Source organism: Oryctolagus cuniculus, chromosome 19 (genome assembly GCF_051225735.1).
Source record: "Oryctolagus cuniculus isolate XC-2025 breed Fujian yellow rabbit chromosome 19, ASM5122573v1, whole genome shotgun sequence".
In the NCBI taxonomy this organism is placed as follows: Eukaryota; Metazoa; Chordata; class Mammalia; order Lagomorpha; family Leporidae; genus Oryctolagus; species Oryctolagus cuniculus.
In genome coordinates, this window is record NC_142885.1 from 6,885,137 (window position 1) to 6,901,241 (window position 16,105).

At 60.4% G+C, this 16,105-nt stretch overlaps 1 protein-coding gene across 2 annotated transcripts; it reads right to left on the reverse strand.

Moving 5' to 3' along the window:
* Positions 1-598: 598 nt before the first annotated feature.
* Positions 599-15,830, reverse strand: INTS15 (integrator complex subunit 15). 2 transcript variants are annotated; one of them, XM_002723360.6, is made up of 6 exons: positions 15,376-15,830; positions 15,016-15,237; positions 11,404-11,569; positions 6,381-6,908; positions 4,414-4,453; positions 599-1,313 (listed from the first exon to the last, which is right to left on the reverse strand). In XM_002723360.6, the coding sequence occupies exons 1-6, from the start codon at positions 15,565-15,567 to the stop codon at positions 1,112-1,114; spliced, it is 1,350 nt and encodes a 449-aa protein (XP_002723406.1). In that variant the 5' UTR covers positions 15,568-15,830; the 3' UTR covers positions 599-1,111. The 2 variants fall into 2 exon arrangements, with proteins under 2 accessions (XP_002723406.1, XP_017194899.1); XM_017339410.4 differs by having other exon boundaries at positions 15,406-15,711.
* Between the last annotated feature and the right edge of the window lie 275 nt (positions 15,831-16,105).

Consider the following 16,105-nt stretch of genomic DNA (forward strand, 5'->3'; position numbering starts at 1 on the left):
TGCAGCCATGTGGGGAGTGAACCAGCAGATGGAAGAGCTGTCTCTGTCTTCTCTCTGCCTTGCAAATAATCTTTAAAGCAAAGGTTCCTCGCAGAGGCTGAGGGGACCCGGGTGATGCTCCAGCCCTGGAAGAGCCACGGGCTCACATCCGAGAAAGGGAATGGGGCCCCTGCCCAGCAAGGACAGCCTCATATGCCACTGCCCCACCTCGCGCTCCTGACCTAGGGCAGCCTGAAACTCCAGGCTCCACACACGCACGCCATCTCTGAGGAGACTCTGGGAGGCCACCTGGTCTGGTCTGGCCCGGTCCACAACGGTGGGTACAGCACCAGGTGACCAGGTCGTCCCCATGGGACACTCTTCCCCCTGGAGGCGCCACCTTGCTGCTGCCCAGGGAGCCGGTGTGAAGGCTGCTGCTCATTCCTTCCTCCCACAACGAGAGCTCACAGCAGGCACAGGCCTCCCAGGCACACTCCTGAGGGCTGTGGACAAACGGGGCTGCCCTGGGCGCTAGCACAGACTCAGGGCTTCTGTGGAAAGACATGCGAAACCCCTGAGCTCACACGCAGTGTGAAAATTCATTCCACGGAGTCTATGAAACGGTTTAGAAAAATTTATTTGAACATATGAAAGGAGAATTTAGAGACCTCCAATAAAACAGAGCAGTTCCTTCCGCAGGTGACGGGGAAATCCCGACGGGTGTCCCTGAGCAGCCAGGGCTCCAGCTCCGAGCTCGGGGGGCCGCAGACGGCGCCGGTGTTCCTGGCAGGGACGTGTCGCGTTCCCGAGGCGGCTGCTCGTGCCAGCACTCCTCGTGGCACAGGCTCAGAGTGTCTGAGCACAGGCCCACGGACTCGGCATCGGTGCCAAAGGCTGTGCACTTCCTCCACCCGTCCCATCTGGATTCTTGCCCCGCCACCAGGTAGGAGGCACCTGGCAGCTTGGAAGCTGTGCACCAAGGCAGTTCTGCCGGCGAGGAGGGCCCACCTGGCTGCCCCCTCAGGTCATCTTCTGTGGGCTTGGTCCTCCCCTTTCTCCGGAAGCTTCCTCCGACCCAGGCACAGAAGGCACGCTGCCGCTTGGCGGCGCTTGGCAGCTCTCGGGGTCCGCCTTAGCGGATGGGCCTGAATGGAAATGTCACACCTGAGATGAAGGTGTGCCCGGGGTGCGTGGGAAGGCCGGGGTGGGCAGCGGGGTGGGCGGGCACGGCCCCATAGCCCAGCGGGGGCGTGTGGATGTGAGGGTAGAAGCCAGGGGGCAGCGCCGTATGCGGTGACTGCTGCACTGGGCCCGAGATGACCAGCTGGAGCAGGCTGCAAACAAGCAGAAAGGTTAGCACCACCCCTGCCCAAGAGTGCTCTGTACACCTGCCCCTCTGCAGACACGAGGCGGAGGGCCGGGGCCAGCCCTGCCCTCACAGCCACCTGCACACACGTGCCCCAGGGCCCCTCACACACCCCGGGGCCAGGAGAGATCCCTGTGGAGGCACGGGCTATGTGGGTTCCCAGGACAGCGGGGGGAGGGGGCTGGCGGCTGAGGTCACCCGGGCCATCAGAATTTGGCCCAGGACCTAGGCAGAGCCAGAGAGGAGGGACCAGCGAGGGAAAGGCCGGGCCCCCGGTGACGATGGGCAGAGAGCGGGCTGGGCCCTGGCTGCAGGGGCCCCACAGCTGGCCCAGGAACCTGGCCCACGGCAGGTCAGCTTTTGGTTCCGCTTCGGCTGACTCTGCTCACAGATGGAAGCAAAGCCTCAGATGCTGACCTTTCAAATGACCCTGAAACCAGCAATCAGGTACAGGCTGCCCGCCCCTACTGATCTATGGGGGCCCCTCTTCTGAGCCCCGCCCCGGGGCCGCAAACCCTCTGCTCACAGCCTTGCATGCTTGGGCCACGGCGTCCCCACCCCACCTGGCCCCGGGGTCTCCGTGAACAGCCACGCGGCCCCGGCAACGCCCCTCTCACGCCCGGCCTCGCTCAGGGCAGCACGAGAGCCCCCACCGCTCCAGTCCTCCTGCGGCCTGAATCCTCGTCACCTTCCACCGCTGCGACCTTCTGAGACTCCTTAGAGTGCCCCCGACCCAGAAGATCAGCAGAGCCCCTCCTCCTCACCCGCAGCTCTCCCCCGAGCCCACCACCCCCTCCCACAGCCCCAGGTAGTCAGCTGGCCAAGGCCTGGCCTTTGTTCGGACCACGTCCAAGCCACCCTCTTCAGGACACAGACCCCCTGCCCGTCTTCCGGGCCCTCGGTGACTGCCGCAGGTGAACAGCTGCGCTCAGCCCAGTCCTGACCTTGCTCCAGGACCTCGGCCCGGCTGCTCCTGAGCAGGAGCGTGGACACGGGCTTCCCCGACCAGCAAACCCCGGCTGCCAGAGCCCAGCCCGCCCCGGTGCTCGCTCCTCACTCCCTGCCCCATAGCGGGGTGGCCCTCTGGGCCACTTCACCCCTCAGTAGACCCTGTGCTCCACCACAGACTGACTCCACCCTCTCCCATACACAGGGCCCACAGGAGGGCCTCGTGCACAGCGAACGGAGGCGTGATGGAAGCTGAGGCGTTTCAGCGGCCCACAGCTCTTCCGAGCCTCGTAATTTGTGCGACGCTGGGTAAAGAGGTCATCAGAGCTTCACGAACCCGAGGCGCCACAGAGGTGCACAGGTGTTTGAACCTGCGCACCCTTGCAGAGAGAAAGCAACTCCAGACGCTCCCGGTCCCGCCAGGAACACGAGGGGACACAGAGGAGCTGGAAACCCGGGGGCAACGCCAGGTGCTCTAGTCCTGCCCGCCCCAAACCCCGGCACTGGGCCTGACCCTGGGAGCTGGGCCCTGAAGCCTGTCCAGAGGCAGCCGTAGCTTCCTGAAAGGGACAGCCACAGCCCCCCGAGCCCAGCAGGGCCCTGGGACACATCCCAGAAGGGACTACGACTGATTCAGAGTCATCCCTTGCTACTGCACACAAAACACGCAGCCAAGGCTGTGGCCCAGACGGGGAACATCGCAAAGGGATCCCAGCGAATGGGGCGGGGGGGGGGGGGCGGGGTGAGTGCAGCTCAGACTGCGCAGGTCCTCAGGTGCCAGGGAAAGATGGCAAGGGCCCGGCGAGGGCCCCAGACCTGTCCGTCCTGTGGACCCGGCATCCCGAGCCACGGCTGCGCCCGCATGGCCACACCCGCACGTTCACCCAGACACGACCAGGCTGCCCTTCTCTGCAGTCTGACAGGGTCTCCTGCCGGGACACCGGGATGCAAGGACGCCGCTCCGCCTGTTGTAAGTCAGCACCCAGCCACACCTGGCCTCCAGTCCTGCCTGCTGCCGCGCCCCCAGCAGCGTCCACGCGGGAGCGAGCTGGCTCCGACCCCGCCCTGTCCACACTGCCAGCCCCGGCCCTGCGACCTCATGGCATGCTCCGCTGAGGAAAGGCGCGAAGAGCCGAAGAGCGCAGGAACGCGATCGGTGACTCGCTGCTTCCATCTGCATCAGCCCGGTCCACACCCGCGCTTCCTGGCCCGGGGTCCAGTGACTGCAGAGGCCCCAGCCCACCCCAAGGCCCCCTGTGCTACTGGTCAGACTGCGTTTGTCTGAAACTTGTCCTGCGCATGTGCCACCTCTTGGCTGCCTTTCTAAGGACAGAGTCGTAGAAATCAAACTCTGGGATTATCAGAACGGCACTGGCGACAGAAGCCAGCACTTATGAGACACTAAATGTATACCTAATACTCTTCCTTTCACGTGCTTCCTGCGGTTTCACCCTCACGAAACTCATCCCGTGGGAAGTAGGGTGAGGCAGGGGGGACAGGAAGTGGGTTCTGTGATCTTCTTGATTTTTAGGGTGAGAAAATGGAGACAGCAGGAGGTAGGGAACGTGCCGAGGTCACAGACAGGAAGCAGCAAGGCCAGGACGATGGACAGACTGGGTTACGGGGTCCTGTGAGGCAGGGACTGTGCCGAGAAGTGCACAGACCACCCATGAGGCCGGCAACACTGGTGCCCCCCAGTTTACACAGCGGGGAAGGGGGAGACGTGAACACCCACGTGCCTCAGCCGATCAGAGGCGCTCAGAACCTGGGTGGTCCCACCTACAGAGGTGCAGCGCCTCCCTAAAGAGCAGGGACCCAGGATGTCACGGACAGCCCTCAGCGCTGCAGGAAGCACGCCAGCCGCTCAGCCAGCCTGGCGACACGGGGAGCACACCGCTTTGTCCCTGGACTTGGCTGCGGGACCAGGCCTCCACGGTGCCTCCCTCCCGAGGGTCCGCCTTCCTGCTTTCCTCTCCCTTGGCCACGCAGCCTCAGACTGCAGCTCCAGACCCTGCAGACTAGCCTCCCCCAGGAAACCAGGACACAGGGCCCCTCGCCCGCTTGCAGCTCCCCACAGGCCCGGCAAAGCCAGCGCGACAGAGGTTGTGACGGGCACTCACTTGTTGTGGGGCAGCCTGGAGCACAGGGTCCTCAGGTCATCTGCAATCAAGGAGAAGTGCAGTTACGGGGGAGCCTGCACGCGGCCGAGCTTGCCTAGGGTGCTCGAGCAGCAGCAGCCCATCCGGTTCTCCTAGCGCCCTTCAGAGAGCAGCTTCCTCTGGGCCGGCGCCGTGCCACACTGGATTAAGCCACCACCTGTGACGCCAGCGTCCCATACAGGAGGCAGTTCCAGACCTGGCTGCTCCACTTCCAATCCAGCTCCCTGCTAACACGCCTGGCAAAGCAGCAGAGGATGGCCCACATGCCTGGGCCCCTACTCCTGGCTCTTGGCTTCAGCCTGGCCCAGCCCTGGCTGCTGTGGCCATCTGGGGAGTGAACCAGCAGATGGCACATCACTTTCTCTGTGTAACTCTTTCAAATAGAGAAATCAATCTTAACATAAAGAAAAGAAGGTGGCAAACATGAGCGTGTCATCAGCACCCACTTCCTCTGGGGAACGGTTCAAGCGTTAGATACAAGAGAAATAAGGAACTCTCAGGGCACGTTGTGTGGGTGCACACACCCATCAAAACGAACAGGTCAGGGGTGGGTGCTGTGGTGCAGTGGGTAAAGCCTCCGCTTGGGGTGCCCACATCCCACGCTGGATGCCGATTCAAGTCCGGCTGCTCTGCTCCCGATCCAGCGCCCTGCTAACGCATCTGGGGAGGCAGTAGAGGAGGGTCCAGACACTTCCCTGCCACCCACATGGGGGGACTGGATGGAGTCACAGACTCCTGGCTTCAGCCTGGCCCAGCACCACCTGCTGCAGCCCTCTGGGGAGTGGGGCAGCAAATGCAAGATCTCTGTCACTGCCTTTCCAACAGATGAGAAAATCAACCAATCTGAGGAGAGGGACAAAAAACCACCTTACGGGGCAGTGTCTGGTTCCGTGGTTAGGGTAACACTTGGGACGCCCGCACCCCACCTCAGAGCCCCTGGCTTCAAGTCCCGGCTCCCGTCCTGCCAATGCGCACCCCGGCAGGCAGCAAGCAACGGCTCAAGCGCTTGGGTCCCTGCCGCCCATGGGCAGGAGACCAGGAAGGACCTCCTTCCAGCCTGGCCCAGTCTGGGCTGCTGCAGGCATCTGAGGAGTGAGCCGGTAGATGGACCACCTCTGCTTCTGTCTCTCTGCCTTTCAGAGAGATTAAAATAAAATCCAAATTAAAATGAAAAAAAAAAAAAAAAAAAAAAGGAAAGGAAAGAAAAGGCAGGTGTTCAGCACCGTGCTGAAGACAACTGGTTTCATGTCGGTGTCTGGGTTCAGTCCTCGGCTCCGGTCCTCACCCTGGCTTCCTGCTGGTACACACAGGACCCCTGGGTTGAGTTCCCATCTCCCGGCTTTGGCCTGCCCAGTGCCGTTTTCTGCAGGCTGGGGAGTGAGCCAGCAGAAAGGAACTGTCTCTCAAACATACACATAAAAGTTAAGTAACTTTTTGAGTATTAAACTTTGCACTGAAACCTGTGAATCGCACCTCCATAGAAAGGACTGCAGAAGCGGCTGGCGTTGTGGCATGGGAGGTTACGCTGCCGCCTGCAGGGCCCGCATCCCATCTGGCTGCTCCATTTCCTACCAGCTCCCTGCTAATGGGCCCAGGGAAGCAGCAGGAGATGGCCCATGGGCTTGAGCCCCTGCACCCTACTGGGAGACCTGGCTTTGGCCTGGCCTGGCCCCGGCCACCGCGGCCATCTGGGGACTGAACCAGCAGAAGGAAAAATCTCTCTCTGAAACCCTGCCTTTCAAATAAAAGTAGATCTTAAAAAGGAAAGAAAACAAAGGACTGGCAGAAACAAGACTCCTCGAGAGGGAGGCCAGGTCACTCTCTGGAGAACAGGAGGCCGTCTGTCGGGACTGACGGGAGAGCGCGGAGGGGCAGGGGACAGGCACTCTGGGAGGTGTCCCGTGGCTTCCGCTCGGGCGGCCACTCACCTCGCGTGCACAGCAGTGCTCCGGAGGCCATGGCCACCTGCAGAGCCTGCGCCAGCCGGTCCAGCGCAAGCTCGATCTCCTGGGAGGCGTTGAGGGGGTTCAGTTCGTCGGCCAGTCTGCTGACCTCCTCCACGAGCGGGACCATGTGGTCGAAGAGGATGAGCCCCAGGCGCCCGTACAGGTTCTTCTCCGTCAGGTGCAGCTGCAGCGTCAGGAGCACCTGCAGGACGCTGAGGTGCAGCTTCGAGTACAAGAGGTGGCAGTCTCTGTCCATGCCTGCGCCCGAGTCCTTGGCAGCCCTGCTGCTGACGTGGCCGTTGGGCAGGGAGGGCTTCCGCTTCCTCTTGTAAGCCAGCGGGGCCTTCACGCACCAGCGGATCAACCCGATGAGCGGGGTCAGCTCTAAAAATCCTATTGGCAGATTGGCTGCAATCGGGGTATTTAAAAAGGTGATGAGAATCAACCTCGGGTCCTCAAAAATCCAGCTGACAATCATTTCAAGCAAGTCCATGGGTGGGACGAGGTCATCTGCAAAAAATGGGGGAAGTGAGAAGTGGCCCCGCCAGAACAGGAGCGGTGCTCCCAGCGCCCCCACTCAGGGGGCTCCCGTCCTCGCCCCCGCCACCTCCCCGGGCCCCGGACCATCAGGGAGCCACGGGGGCTCAGCAGTTCCCGAGGATTCCACTGAACTTCGAAAAGAATGCCTTCCCTGTTGTCAGCGTAAGCTCAGCTCTGCTGTTCGTGTTCAAGACCACTTCGCTCCTTTCCTGGTGAGCAGGCCTCCTGCCTGGACGGTGAGAGCTCAGGGGCCTTCGGGGCAGCGAGGCCCTGCCAGGCGCCTGTCGGCCCCAGGCCCACGGCGGAGACTCTCATGTTGGCAACAGCCAGACCCCTGCCTACCCAGGCAACGGTAACAGAACACGGTAACAAATGCTGACGCTTGCTCTGCGTTCACAACCGCCTGGGCATTGGTCTCACTCCTACACTGACTCAATCCCCAAGCAACCCCACCGCTGACTCCTAAAGAACAAGGGAACTGAGGCACAGTGGCACTAAGTAACCTCCCCCGGACTCATCAAAGGCATGTGGTAGGCCTCGAAACCTCCAGGCCACGCTGCTCACGCTGGCATCAGCAGGCAGGGCCCTGAGGCTGGCTATGAGCATGGGTGTGGGGGCCCAGCCTCGTCTCTCGGGCTGTGCACCACTCCCCGCCCGCAGCACACGGGAAAGCTAAGGCTGACGGAACCTCTTCCAGGGTGATGGGTGCCTCAAAACCAGGCCCAGGAAGCTTCCCGTCAGATCTTTCTCCCTGAGGTTACTCCCGCTGCGTGTTTCAGCACCGAGGCTGCTCCTGCCTGGGGCCGGGAACCGACGGCTCGGCAGGTGGCAGCCGTGGTCCGTGACCTCGACCTGCCAATTCCAGCCCCTTGATTCCCGAGCTGCTTTTGTTTGGGTAACGCGAGGCTCACAACCCTCCATCCTGTGTAACCAGGTCCACGCCGAGGTGTATCCGAGAGCCGGAGGCAGTGTGTGCCCACGTGGCCGGGCGTGTGCGTGACAGATCCCCAATTTCCAGCACGGCCCTGAGAGATCCGTGCTCTCGGCTCTGTTCGGGCAGGAGGTGGCTCCGTGTGGTTGCGCAAGCGTCTTCCTCCCTGAGGTTTCGAAGGCACAGACTCCCAGGAACGCTCTCCTGGTAGAAGTCCTGTGGCTGTTGCCACAGGAGGCGCATCGGCCTCAGACAAGAGCCCTCAGAACCACTGGCCACGCTGGTGGCGTCCCCGAGTAGGAACCCTGCTCACAGGCTAATTCACCTGGCCTCCGTGTTAAGGCCAATTCCTGGTGACACGGAAGGCTACTATGTGGCCCAGAACTGGGTTCATTTAAATCTTTCCTACTGGGGCTGATAGCAAGTTAAGCCTCTGCCTGCAGCGCTGGCATCCTAGCTGTAGGTTCGAGTCCTAGCTGCTTCACTTCCAATCCAGCTCCCTGCTAATGGCCTGGGAAAGCAGTGGAAGATGGCCAAGTGTTTGGGCCCCTGCACCCATGTGGGAGACCGGATGAAGCTCCTAGTTCCTGGCTTCGGATTGGCCCAGCTCTGGCCAATGGGGCCATACGGGGAGTGAACCAGCACATGGAAGATCTCTGTCTCTCCCTCTACCTGTTACTCTGCCTCTCAAATAAATAAAAAATCTTTCCTACTGGAAAACGAAAGGTCTGAGTGCTGCTCTCCGCCAGGAACAGCTCTTAGGAAACCTCTGCAGGACAGGCCGGCCCCAGCATCTGCTTCTGCTCCAGGCACACTCCTGGGAACCAGCCCAGCAACATCGGGTGCACTTGCTTTCTAACCTTCGAGGTTACAACACAACGAGGGGGCTGCTGGGAGACCACCACTGGGGCTGAACAAAGCAGAAACGGTTGTGGACGGCTCCCAAATCTGCTTCCGCCCAGCGCGAGAAACTCCGTGTCAGGTCTCCGGCAGCGAGGGCCAAGGGCAAGGCAGGAGGGACCTGAGGCACAGCGGGAGAGCAGGGTCAGAGCACTGCCCATCAGGCCCTGACGTCCCCACGGGGCAAATGCCCACCGCCTGGCTGTGGGATCCCATGAGGACACACACGCTCAGGGCACTTGAAAGCCACGCTCCTGAGAGCCCAGCCCTGGAAGAGGAAGGCGGGCAGCAGAGTACAGGGGGTGCGGGTCCCGATCCCTTCCCCCAGTTTGGTGACACAGACCGGTGGAAGTTGACTTCCACCGGTCTGTGTCACCGGAGTCTGCCCAGAGGGACCAGCTGCTCGACAGGGAGGTGGGCCAAGTGCTGCCTCTACCCGATGCTGCCCCACGGAGCTCTGCAGGCATCCTGCTGCACACGACTCGCACACGCCTCCTAGCGCAAGGCACCCAAGACGCGGCGGCACCTCTGCGGTCCTGTCACCAAAGGGGCTGACCTCGGACCCTGGCAGGGGAGATAATGGCACAAATCCCAACAGAGGGGCGCCTGCGGAACGCCAGGCCTGAGAGCCTCAGGAGTCCGTGTCGTGCGAGATTTCTTTCCAGCAGCGGGGAGCTGGTCTGGACTTAAAGACACCAGAGCCGGGGGCTGGTGCTGTGGCGCGGCAGGGGAGGCCGCTGCTTGCGATGTGGCATCCCACGTCTGAGCGGCGGCTCTATCCCCACAGCTGCCCTTCCAGTCCAGCTCCCGCTAACGCCCCTGGGAAGGCAGAGGGAAACGGCCCCAGTGCTCGGGATCCTACCCGCTTAGGGGAGGCTCCGACGACTCTGCTCAGGGCTTCAGCTTAGCGCCACCCTGGCCACTGCAGCCCTGTGGGGAGTGAACCACCAGATGCAAGATCTCACCACTCGCCTTTCAAAGAAATAAATCTAAAGAAACAGAATAAACAACAGAGAGAGAGAGAGACAAGGACCATTCCACTGGACCCTAAAATCTGATTCTCCACAGTACAAAAAAGACTAGAAAAGACTTTCTCGAACAATCAGGGAACTGTGAATACAGGTCCATGTGAGACAACGGTATTCAGAATTTCTCCGTTGGGTACGAACATGCTGGCCGGCACCACGGCTCACTAGGCTAATCCTCTGCCTGCAGAGCCAGTACCCCGAGTTCTAGTCCCGGTTGGGGTGCTGGTTCTGTCCCGGTCGCTCCTCTTCTAGTCTAGCTCTCTGCTGTGGCCTGGGAAGGCAGTGGAGGATGGCCCAAGTGCTTGGGCCCTGCACCTGCATGGGAGACCAGGAGGAAGCTCCTGGCTCCTGGCTTCGGATTGGCGCAGTGCACCAGACATAGCAGCCATTTGGCGGGGTGAACCAACGGAAAGGAAGATCTTTCTCTCTGTTTCTAACTCTGCCCGTCAAAAAAAAAAAAAAAAACAAACAAACAAACAAACAAAAAACACGCTGCCCTCAGCAGATACTCTCTTACCTATTTGTAAATGACAACAACAAATTCTCAACAGCTTGGCGAAACAGTGTGTGTGCGTGACTGTGTATGTAGGAAGAGAAAGAACACCGGGCACAGCATTACTAATCCAGGGGAGAACCTGCAGATGTTGTGGTGTTCCCACGCCTTTTCTCAAGTTTCCAGAATCAAAATCGTGGAGTAACAAAGCCAGCCGCGTGCTTCAGGGAGAGGCACAATCCTGACAGACCCCAGACCTGGCGCTCTGGGCTGCCTGCTGCCCCCACCGTCCGCCTCGGGCAGTGGGGACGACCAAGGAGAGCATGCGTCCAGGTAGAACACACTTTCGTTTTCAGCTAAGATTAAACATTTTGGAAGACAAAAGGCCAATGCGCTCACTTGACATCTCACCGGAGTACTCAGCAGGAAACAACGCTCCAGCGGGGCGGGCGTCTGGCCCAGCCGTTACGGCAGAGATTAGGACAGCCACAGCGCACACCACAGCGCCCGCGTCTGCTACCCGGCCCTAGCCCCGACGCCAGCTTCCTGCTAATGCAGGCTCTGAGAGCACAGCGGGGTCCCTGCCACACATGTGGGAGACCTGGGTTGAGTTTCTGGTTCCCATTTTTAGCCCTAGACCAGCCTCAGCCACTGTGGGCATTTGCGAGTGAATCAGCAGATGGGAGATCTGTCTCTCTGCCTTCCACTCTCCCCCCCAAAATAATGAAACTGGCAAGTAACTGAAGCTTGTTTAAGCACAAGAACATATTAACTAGTTTGCCTAGGGGCCGGTGTTGTCACACCAGGTTAAGTCGCTGCCCTAGAGGCCAACATCCCACATAGGCACAGGTTCGAGTCCCGGCTGCTCCACTTCCCACCCAGCTCCCTGCTAAAGCACCTTGGAAACCAGTGGAAAACGGCTCAAATGCTTAGATCTCTAACCCCTAACACGGGAGACCTGGATGGAGTTCCAGGCTCCTGGTTTCAGCCTGGCCCAGTCCTAGCCACTGTGGCCATTTGGTTGGAAGATCTCTCTCTCTCTCACTCACTCACTGTAATTCTGCCTTTCAAAAAAAGTAAGTGACTTCTTTAAAAAACAAACCGACAGTTTACCTGAGGACAGGTCGTAGAGAGCGGTGACGGACGTGATGAACTGGCAGCAGAAGCGAGGGCTGGCACTGAAGACCTGCTTCAGCGTCTGCACGGAGCCCGGCACCAGGCAGCAGTAGTCGTCCACCAGGGCCTTGGCCAACCTCACACAGTAGACCACGGGCGTTCGCTGGGAAGAAGCCACAGTGCACGTAACTGCAGGTGTCCCGAGCCCACAGAGCGACGTACACGGTGAGCGCCACCAGACCTGGCCGAGCCACCACTTCCAAGGGTGGAACGGACGCTGACCGAGTACTCCCACCTACAGCCCACAGAACAAATCCGCCCCACCACCCTCTTTTGTGAACAGTTTCACGGAGACACGGCCGTGCACAGGTGCTTGCCCCTGCCTGGACTGCTCTCGTGCCACAGGGGCAGGGCTCAGTAGCCCGAGACACTCACTATCTCCCCCTTTACATAAGACATCTGCTGGGGCTGGCACTGCTGGGGCTGGCACCGTGACGCAATGGGTAAAGCCGCTGCCTGCAATGCCGGCGTCCCACATGAGCCCCAGCTGGAGTCTCGGCAGCTCCACCTCTGATCCAGCTCCCTGCTAATCCACTGGCAAAAACAGTGGAAGGTGGCAAAGGCGGCCTGGGCCCTGCCACCCACATGGGAGGCCCAGATGGAGGTACAGGCTCCTGGCTTTGGCCTGGCCCAGCTCTGGCTGTTGCAGCCAAATGAGGAATGAACCAGCAGACTCAATGTATCTGTATGTCACTTTACCTCTCCCTCCCTCTTTCCTCTCCGTAACTGCCTTTCAAACAACTAAATACAACTTTAAAAGGGGTTGTGGGGGGCAGTGTTTTGGCACAGCATGTAACGCACCACCTGAGATGCCGGCATCCCATATGGGTGCTGGTTCATGACGTGGCTGCTCCTCTTCCAATCCAGCGGCCTGCTAAGGCCCCTGGGAAATCAGCGAAGGATGACCCAGTGCTTGAGCCCCTGTGCCCACATGGGAGACCCAGAGGAAGCTCCTGTTTCCTGGTTTCGGCCCCAGCAGTTACAGCCATTTCGGGGAGTGAACCAGTGGGATGGAAGACCTCCCTCCCTCCCTCCCTCTCTCTGTCTCTTCCTCTCTCTGTGTAACTCTTTCAAATAAATACATAAATCATAAAAAAAAAGACACCAATGGGACACCTGTACCCCCATAGGTGTCGGGGTCTGCGTCCTAGCTCCTCCCCTATTCCAGCTTCCTGATTCGGTGAGTGAAGCAGCAGATGGCAGATCTCGCTCTGTCTCTCAAATAAATAGAACAAAATTTAAAAAATAGGAACCAATCTTTAAGAAAAGACCTGAGTCCTTGGGAATGAAGAACCTTAAGAAACTATGGAAATCCTGTTAGCTTGGCTGATATGAGATTAGTAAAAAATGTTGGTTAATGATCACTAGAGGTGGATTAACAATTTTTCAGACTTTGGGCAGCAAAAAAGCAAAACAAAGCAAATCCACCCAAAATACCACCTAGCACTCAACCGTCCGTCAATCTCTGTGTTTTCCTTTGACGTGTGTTGAAAGAGCCGTCAGCCGTACAACCGCAGATCGAATGCAAAACAACGCACCCGCTCACTGACCTAACCAGAACCCAACACCCCTCTAGTGACTGGTAAGCACCGTCACAATCTGATATACAGTCCTCTTCCTGGGGCCGGCACTGTGGTGTAGCAGGGAAAGCCACTACCTGCAGCACCAGCACCCCATAGGGGCACCAGTGCGTGTCCCGGCTGCTCCGCTTCTGATCCAGCCCCTGTTGATGCGCCTGGGAAAGCCGCAAAAGATGGCCAAGTGTCTGAGCTCCTGCCACTCATGTGGGAGACCCAGAAGCAGCTCCTGGCTCCTGGCTTCAGACTGGCCCAGTTCCAGTCACTGTGGCCATTTGGGGGAGTGAACCAGTGGATGGAAGACCTCTCTCTCTCTCTATCTCTCTCTCTCTCTAGAACTCTACCTTTCAAATAAGTAAAATGAATCTTCTCAAAAAAGTGATCTTCCCAAAAAGCCCTGGCACTGTGGCACAGGAGGCTAGGCAGCCACTCGGGACAAGGGCATCCTGCGGCCGACTGCCTGGGGCTGAGTCCTGCCTCTGCCTCACCTCCGCTCCCTGCTAATGCGCACCCTGGGAGGCAGCAGGTGATGGCTCAAGAACCTGTCTCTGCCACCCACGGGAGACCCAGACAGAGCCTCTGGCTTAAGCCTGTCCCAGCCCGGGGCTGTTGCAGGCACCTGGGGAGCAAATCAGCAGATGAGACACGGACACCCTCCCCTCCCCACCCCTACTGCTATGCCTTTCAAACACAAAACTTTGTTCAAAGTCCCATCTGTGAGCCGGCATGCATAATGCTTTCAAAATCCTACCTCATCATTTTTAACTCAGAAAAATGTTATCTCCTTGTCCTGAAAAGTAAGCCATTCTTTCCCCCCTTTTTCTTATTCATTAAAATAAATAAATAAATAAAACCTCAGGGAGCCAGCACTGTGGCAGGGCAGGTTAGCTCCCAGGCCGTGGTGCCAGCATTCCATACGCAGTGCTGGTTTATTTTTTAACGACTTATTTAATTATCTGAAAGGCAGAGTTACAGAGAGGCAGAGGCAGAGAGAGAGAGAGAGAGAGAGGGAGGGGCCGGCGCCACAGCTCACTAGGCTAATCCTCCACCTTGCGGCGCCGGCACACCGGGTTCTAGTCCCGGTTGGGGCGCCGGATTCTGTCCCAGTTGCCCCTCTTCCAGGCGAGCTCTCTGCTGTGGCCTGGGAAAGCAGTGGAGGATGGCCCAAGTGCTTGGGCCCTGCACCCCATGGGAGACCAGGATAAGTACCTGGCTCCTGCCATCGGATCAGCGCGGTGCGCCAGCCGCAGCGCACTGGCCGCGGCGGCTATTGGAGGGTGAACCAACGGCAAAGCAAGACTTTTCTCTGTGTCTCTCTCTCTCACTGTCCACTCTGCCTGTCAAAAAAAAAAAAAAAAAAAAAAAAAAGAGATAGGGAGGGAGGTCTTCTGTCCACTGGTTCACTCCCCAGATGGCCGCAATGGCCAGAGCTGGGTCCAACTGAAGCCAGGAGCCAGGAGCTTCCTTGGGGTCTCCCACACAGGTGCAGGGGCCCAAGGACTTGGGCCATCTTCCACTGCTTTCCCAGGCCACAGCAGAGAGCTGGATGGGAAGTGGAGCAGCCGGGACTTGAACCTGCGCCCACATGGGATGCCGGCGGCCCGGCTGCTCCACTTCCTGCCATTGCTTCTGCAAAGGCAGCCGAAAATGGGCCCCTGCCAACCATGTGGGAGCCTGGGATGGGGGCTCCTGGCTGTCCAGGTTCATCTGGGGAGAGAACTGGCGGACGGAAGAGCTCTCCCTCTGCCTTTCAAATAAACAAACAACTTTTTACAAAGTTTGAAGAAAACACACACACACACAAACCCTCACCACTGCGCACGAGCGGCTTTGCTCCGCCTACGAACTGGGACCGGGGGACTGCGCGCTAACAGACCTGAGCCGAGACCCCGCCAGGGACCAGCGGCACGCCAAAGCCCCTCCCGGCGACCCTCGGAGCCAGCCCCCCACCCCCCCACGGCAGCGCGGGTACCTGCAGCCAGGAGGCCGCGCACTCCAGCACCGGGACCCGGCACACGGCCACGGCCATGGAGACCAGTTTGCCCAGCAGGCTCATCCGGCTGTCGTCGGCCTTGTTCCCTTGAGGGCTGAAAAGGGAGGTGAAGATGATCTGGCGCACCGAGTCCTTGGTCTGCTCCTGGAAATAACTGCACATGATCTCGAGGAGCTGCAGCTCCTGCAGCGAATTCAGCCTCTGCGAACACAAATCCGGGAGAAGCTCTGAGACCGGCGCGCCCGGCCCGCGGCGCCCGCCCCGCCTCCCTGGGGGCCGGGGTCCCCGCGGCAGCCCCGGGCCCGGGCGGTGTGGCGAGGGCGCCCCGCGGAGCCGCACCTTGGGCTGCGCGCCGCGCTCCTTGGGCACCTGGAACACGAACTCCTCCAGCAGCTCCACGGGGCCCTTGTCCACCATGGGCAGCGGCGCGCTCTGCAGCTGGCTGCTGAAGTAGATGTCCAGGTGGTACAGCACCTCCTTGGCGGCGCTCAGCGCGTCGCGGCGCAGCAGCGAGTGGCGGATGTCGCTCATGGCGCGGCCCCCCGCGCCCCGCGCGCCCCACTTCCGCCCGCGGACGCCTGTGGAGACAAAGAGGCGCGCCCCAGGCCTGCGCCGCGGCGCCGCCCGCCCGCCGCTGCCTGCTCCCGGGCCGCTCAGGGGGCCATCGCGGCCGCCGCCGGCCCGCAGGCGCTCGGGGGTCCGAGTGCGGCGCCGCCCAGAGCCGCGGGAGCCGACGCCGCGCAGCCGAACGCCGACGGAATGCCGGGGCGGCGACGGCGGCCCGCACGGCCCAAGCGCAGCCCGCGGCCCGAGCGCGCCCGCGGCAGGGCGCCCCCTGGCGGCGGGCCGGCGAGGGGCGCGCGGCCGGAGGCAGACCCCGCCTCGGCCCCGCTCTTCCCGCCCGAATCCCGCCTTCGCGCCTGCAGTCCCCCACACCGGCGAACGCCTTCTTCCTGTGCACGGCGATCAAGGCCTCCTGTTTCATTTCACCGTGCTGTAGGGTAGGGTAGGGCCTTGGCTTGGGTGCCCTCCCACCCACGCTGTCCAACCTAGACAGGGCGTCTGTGAA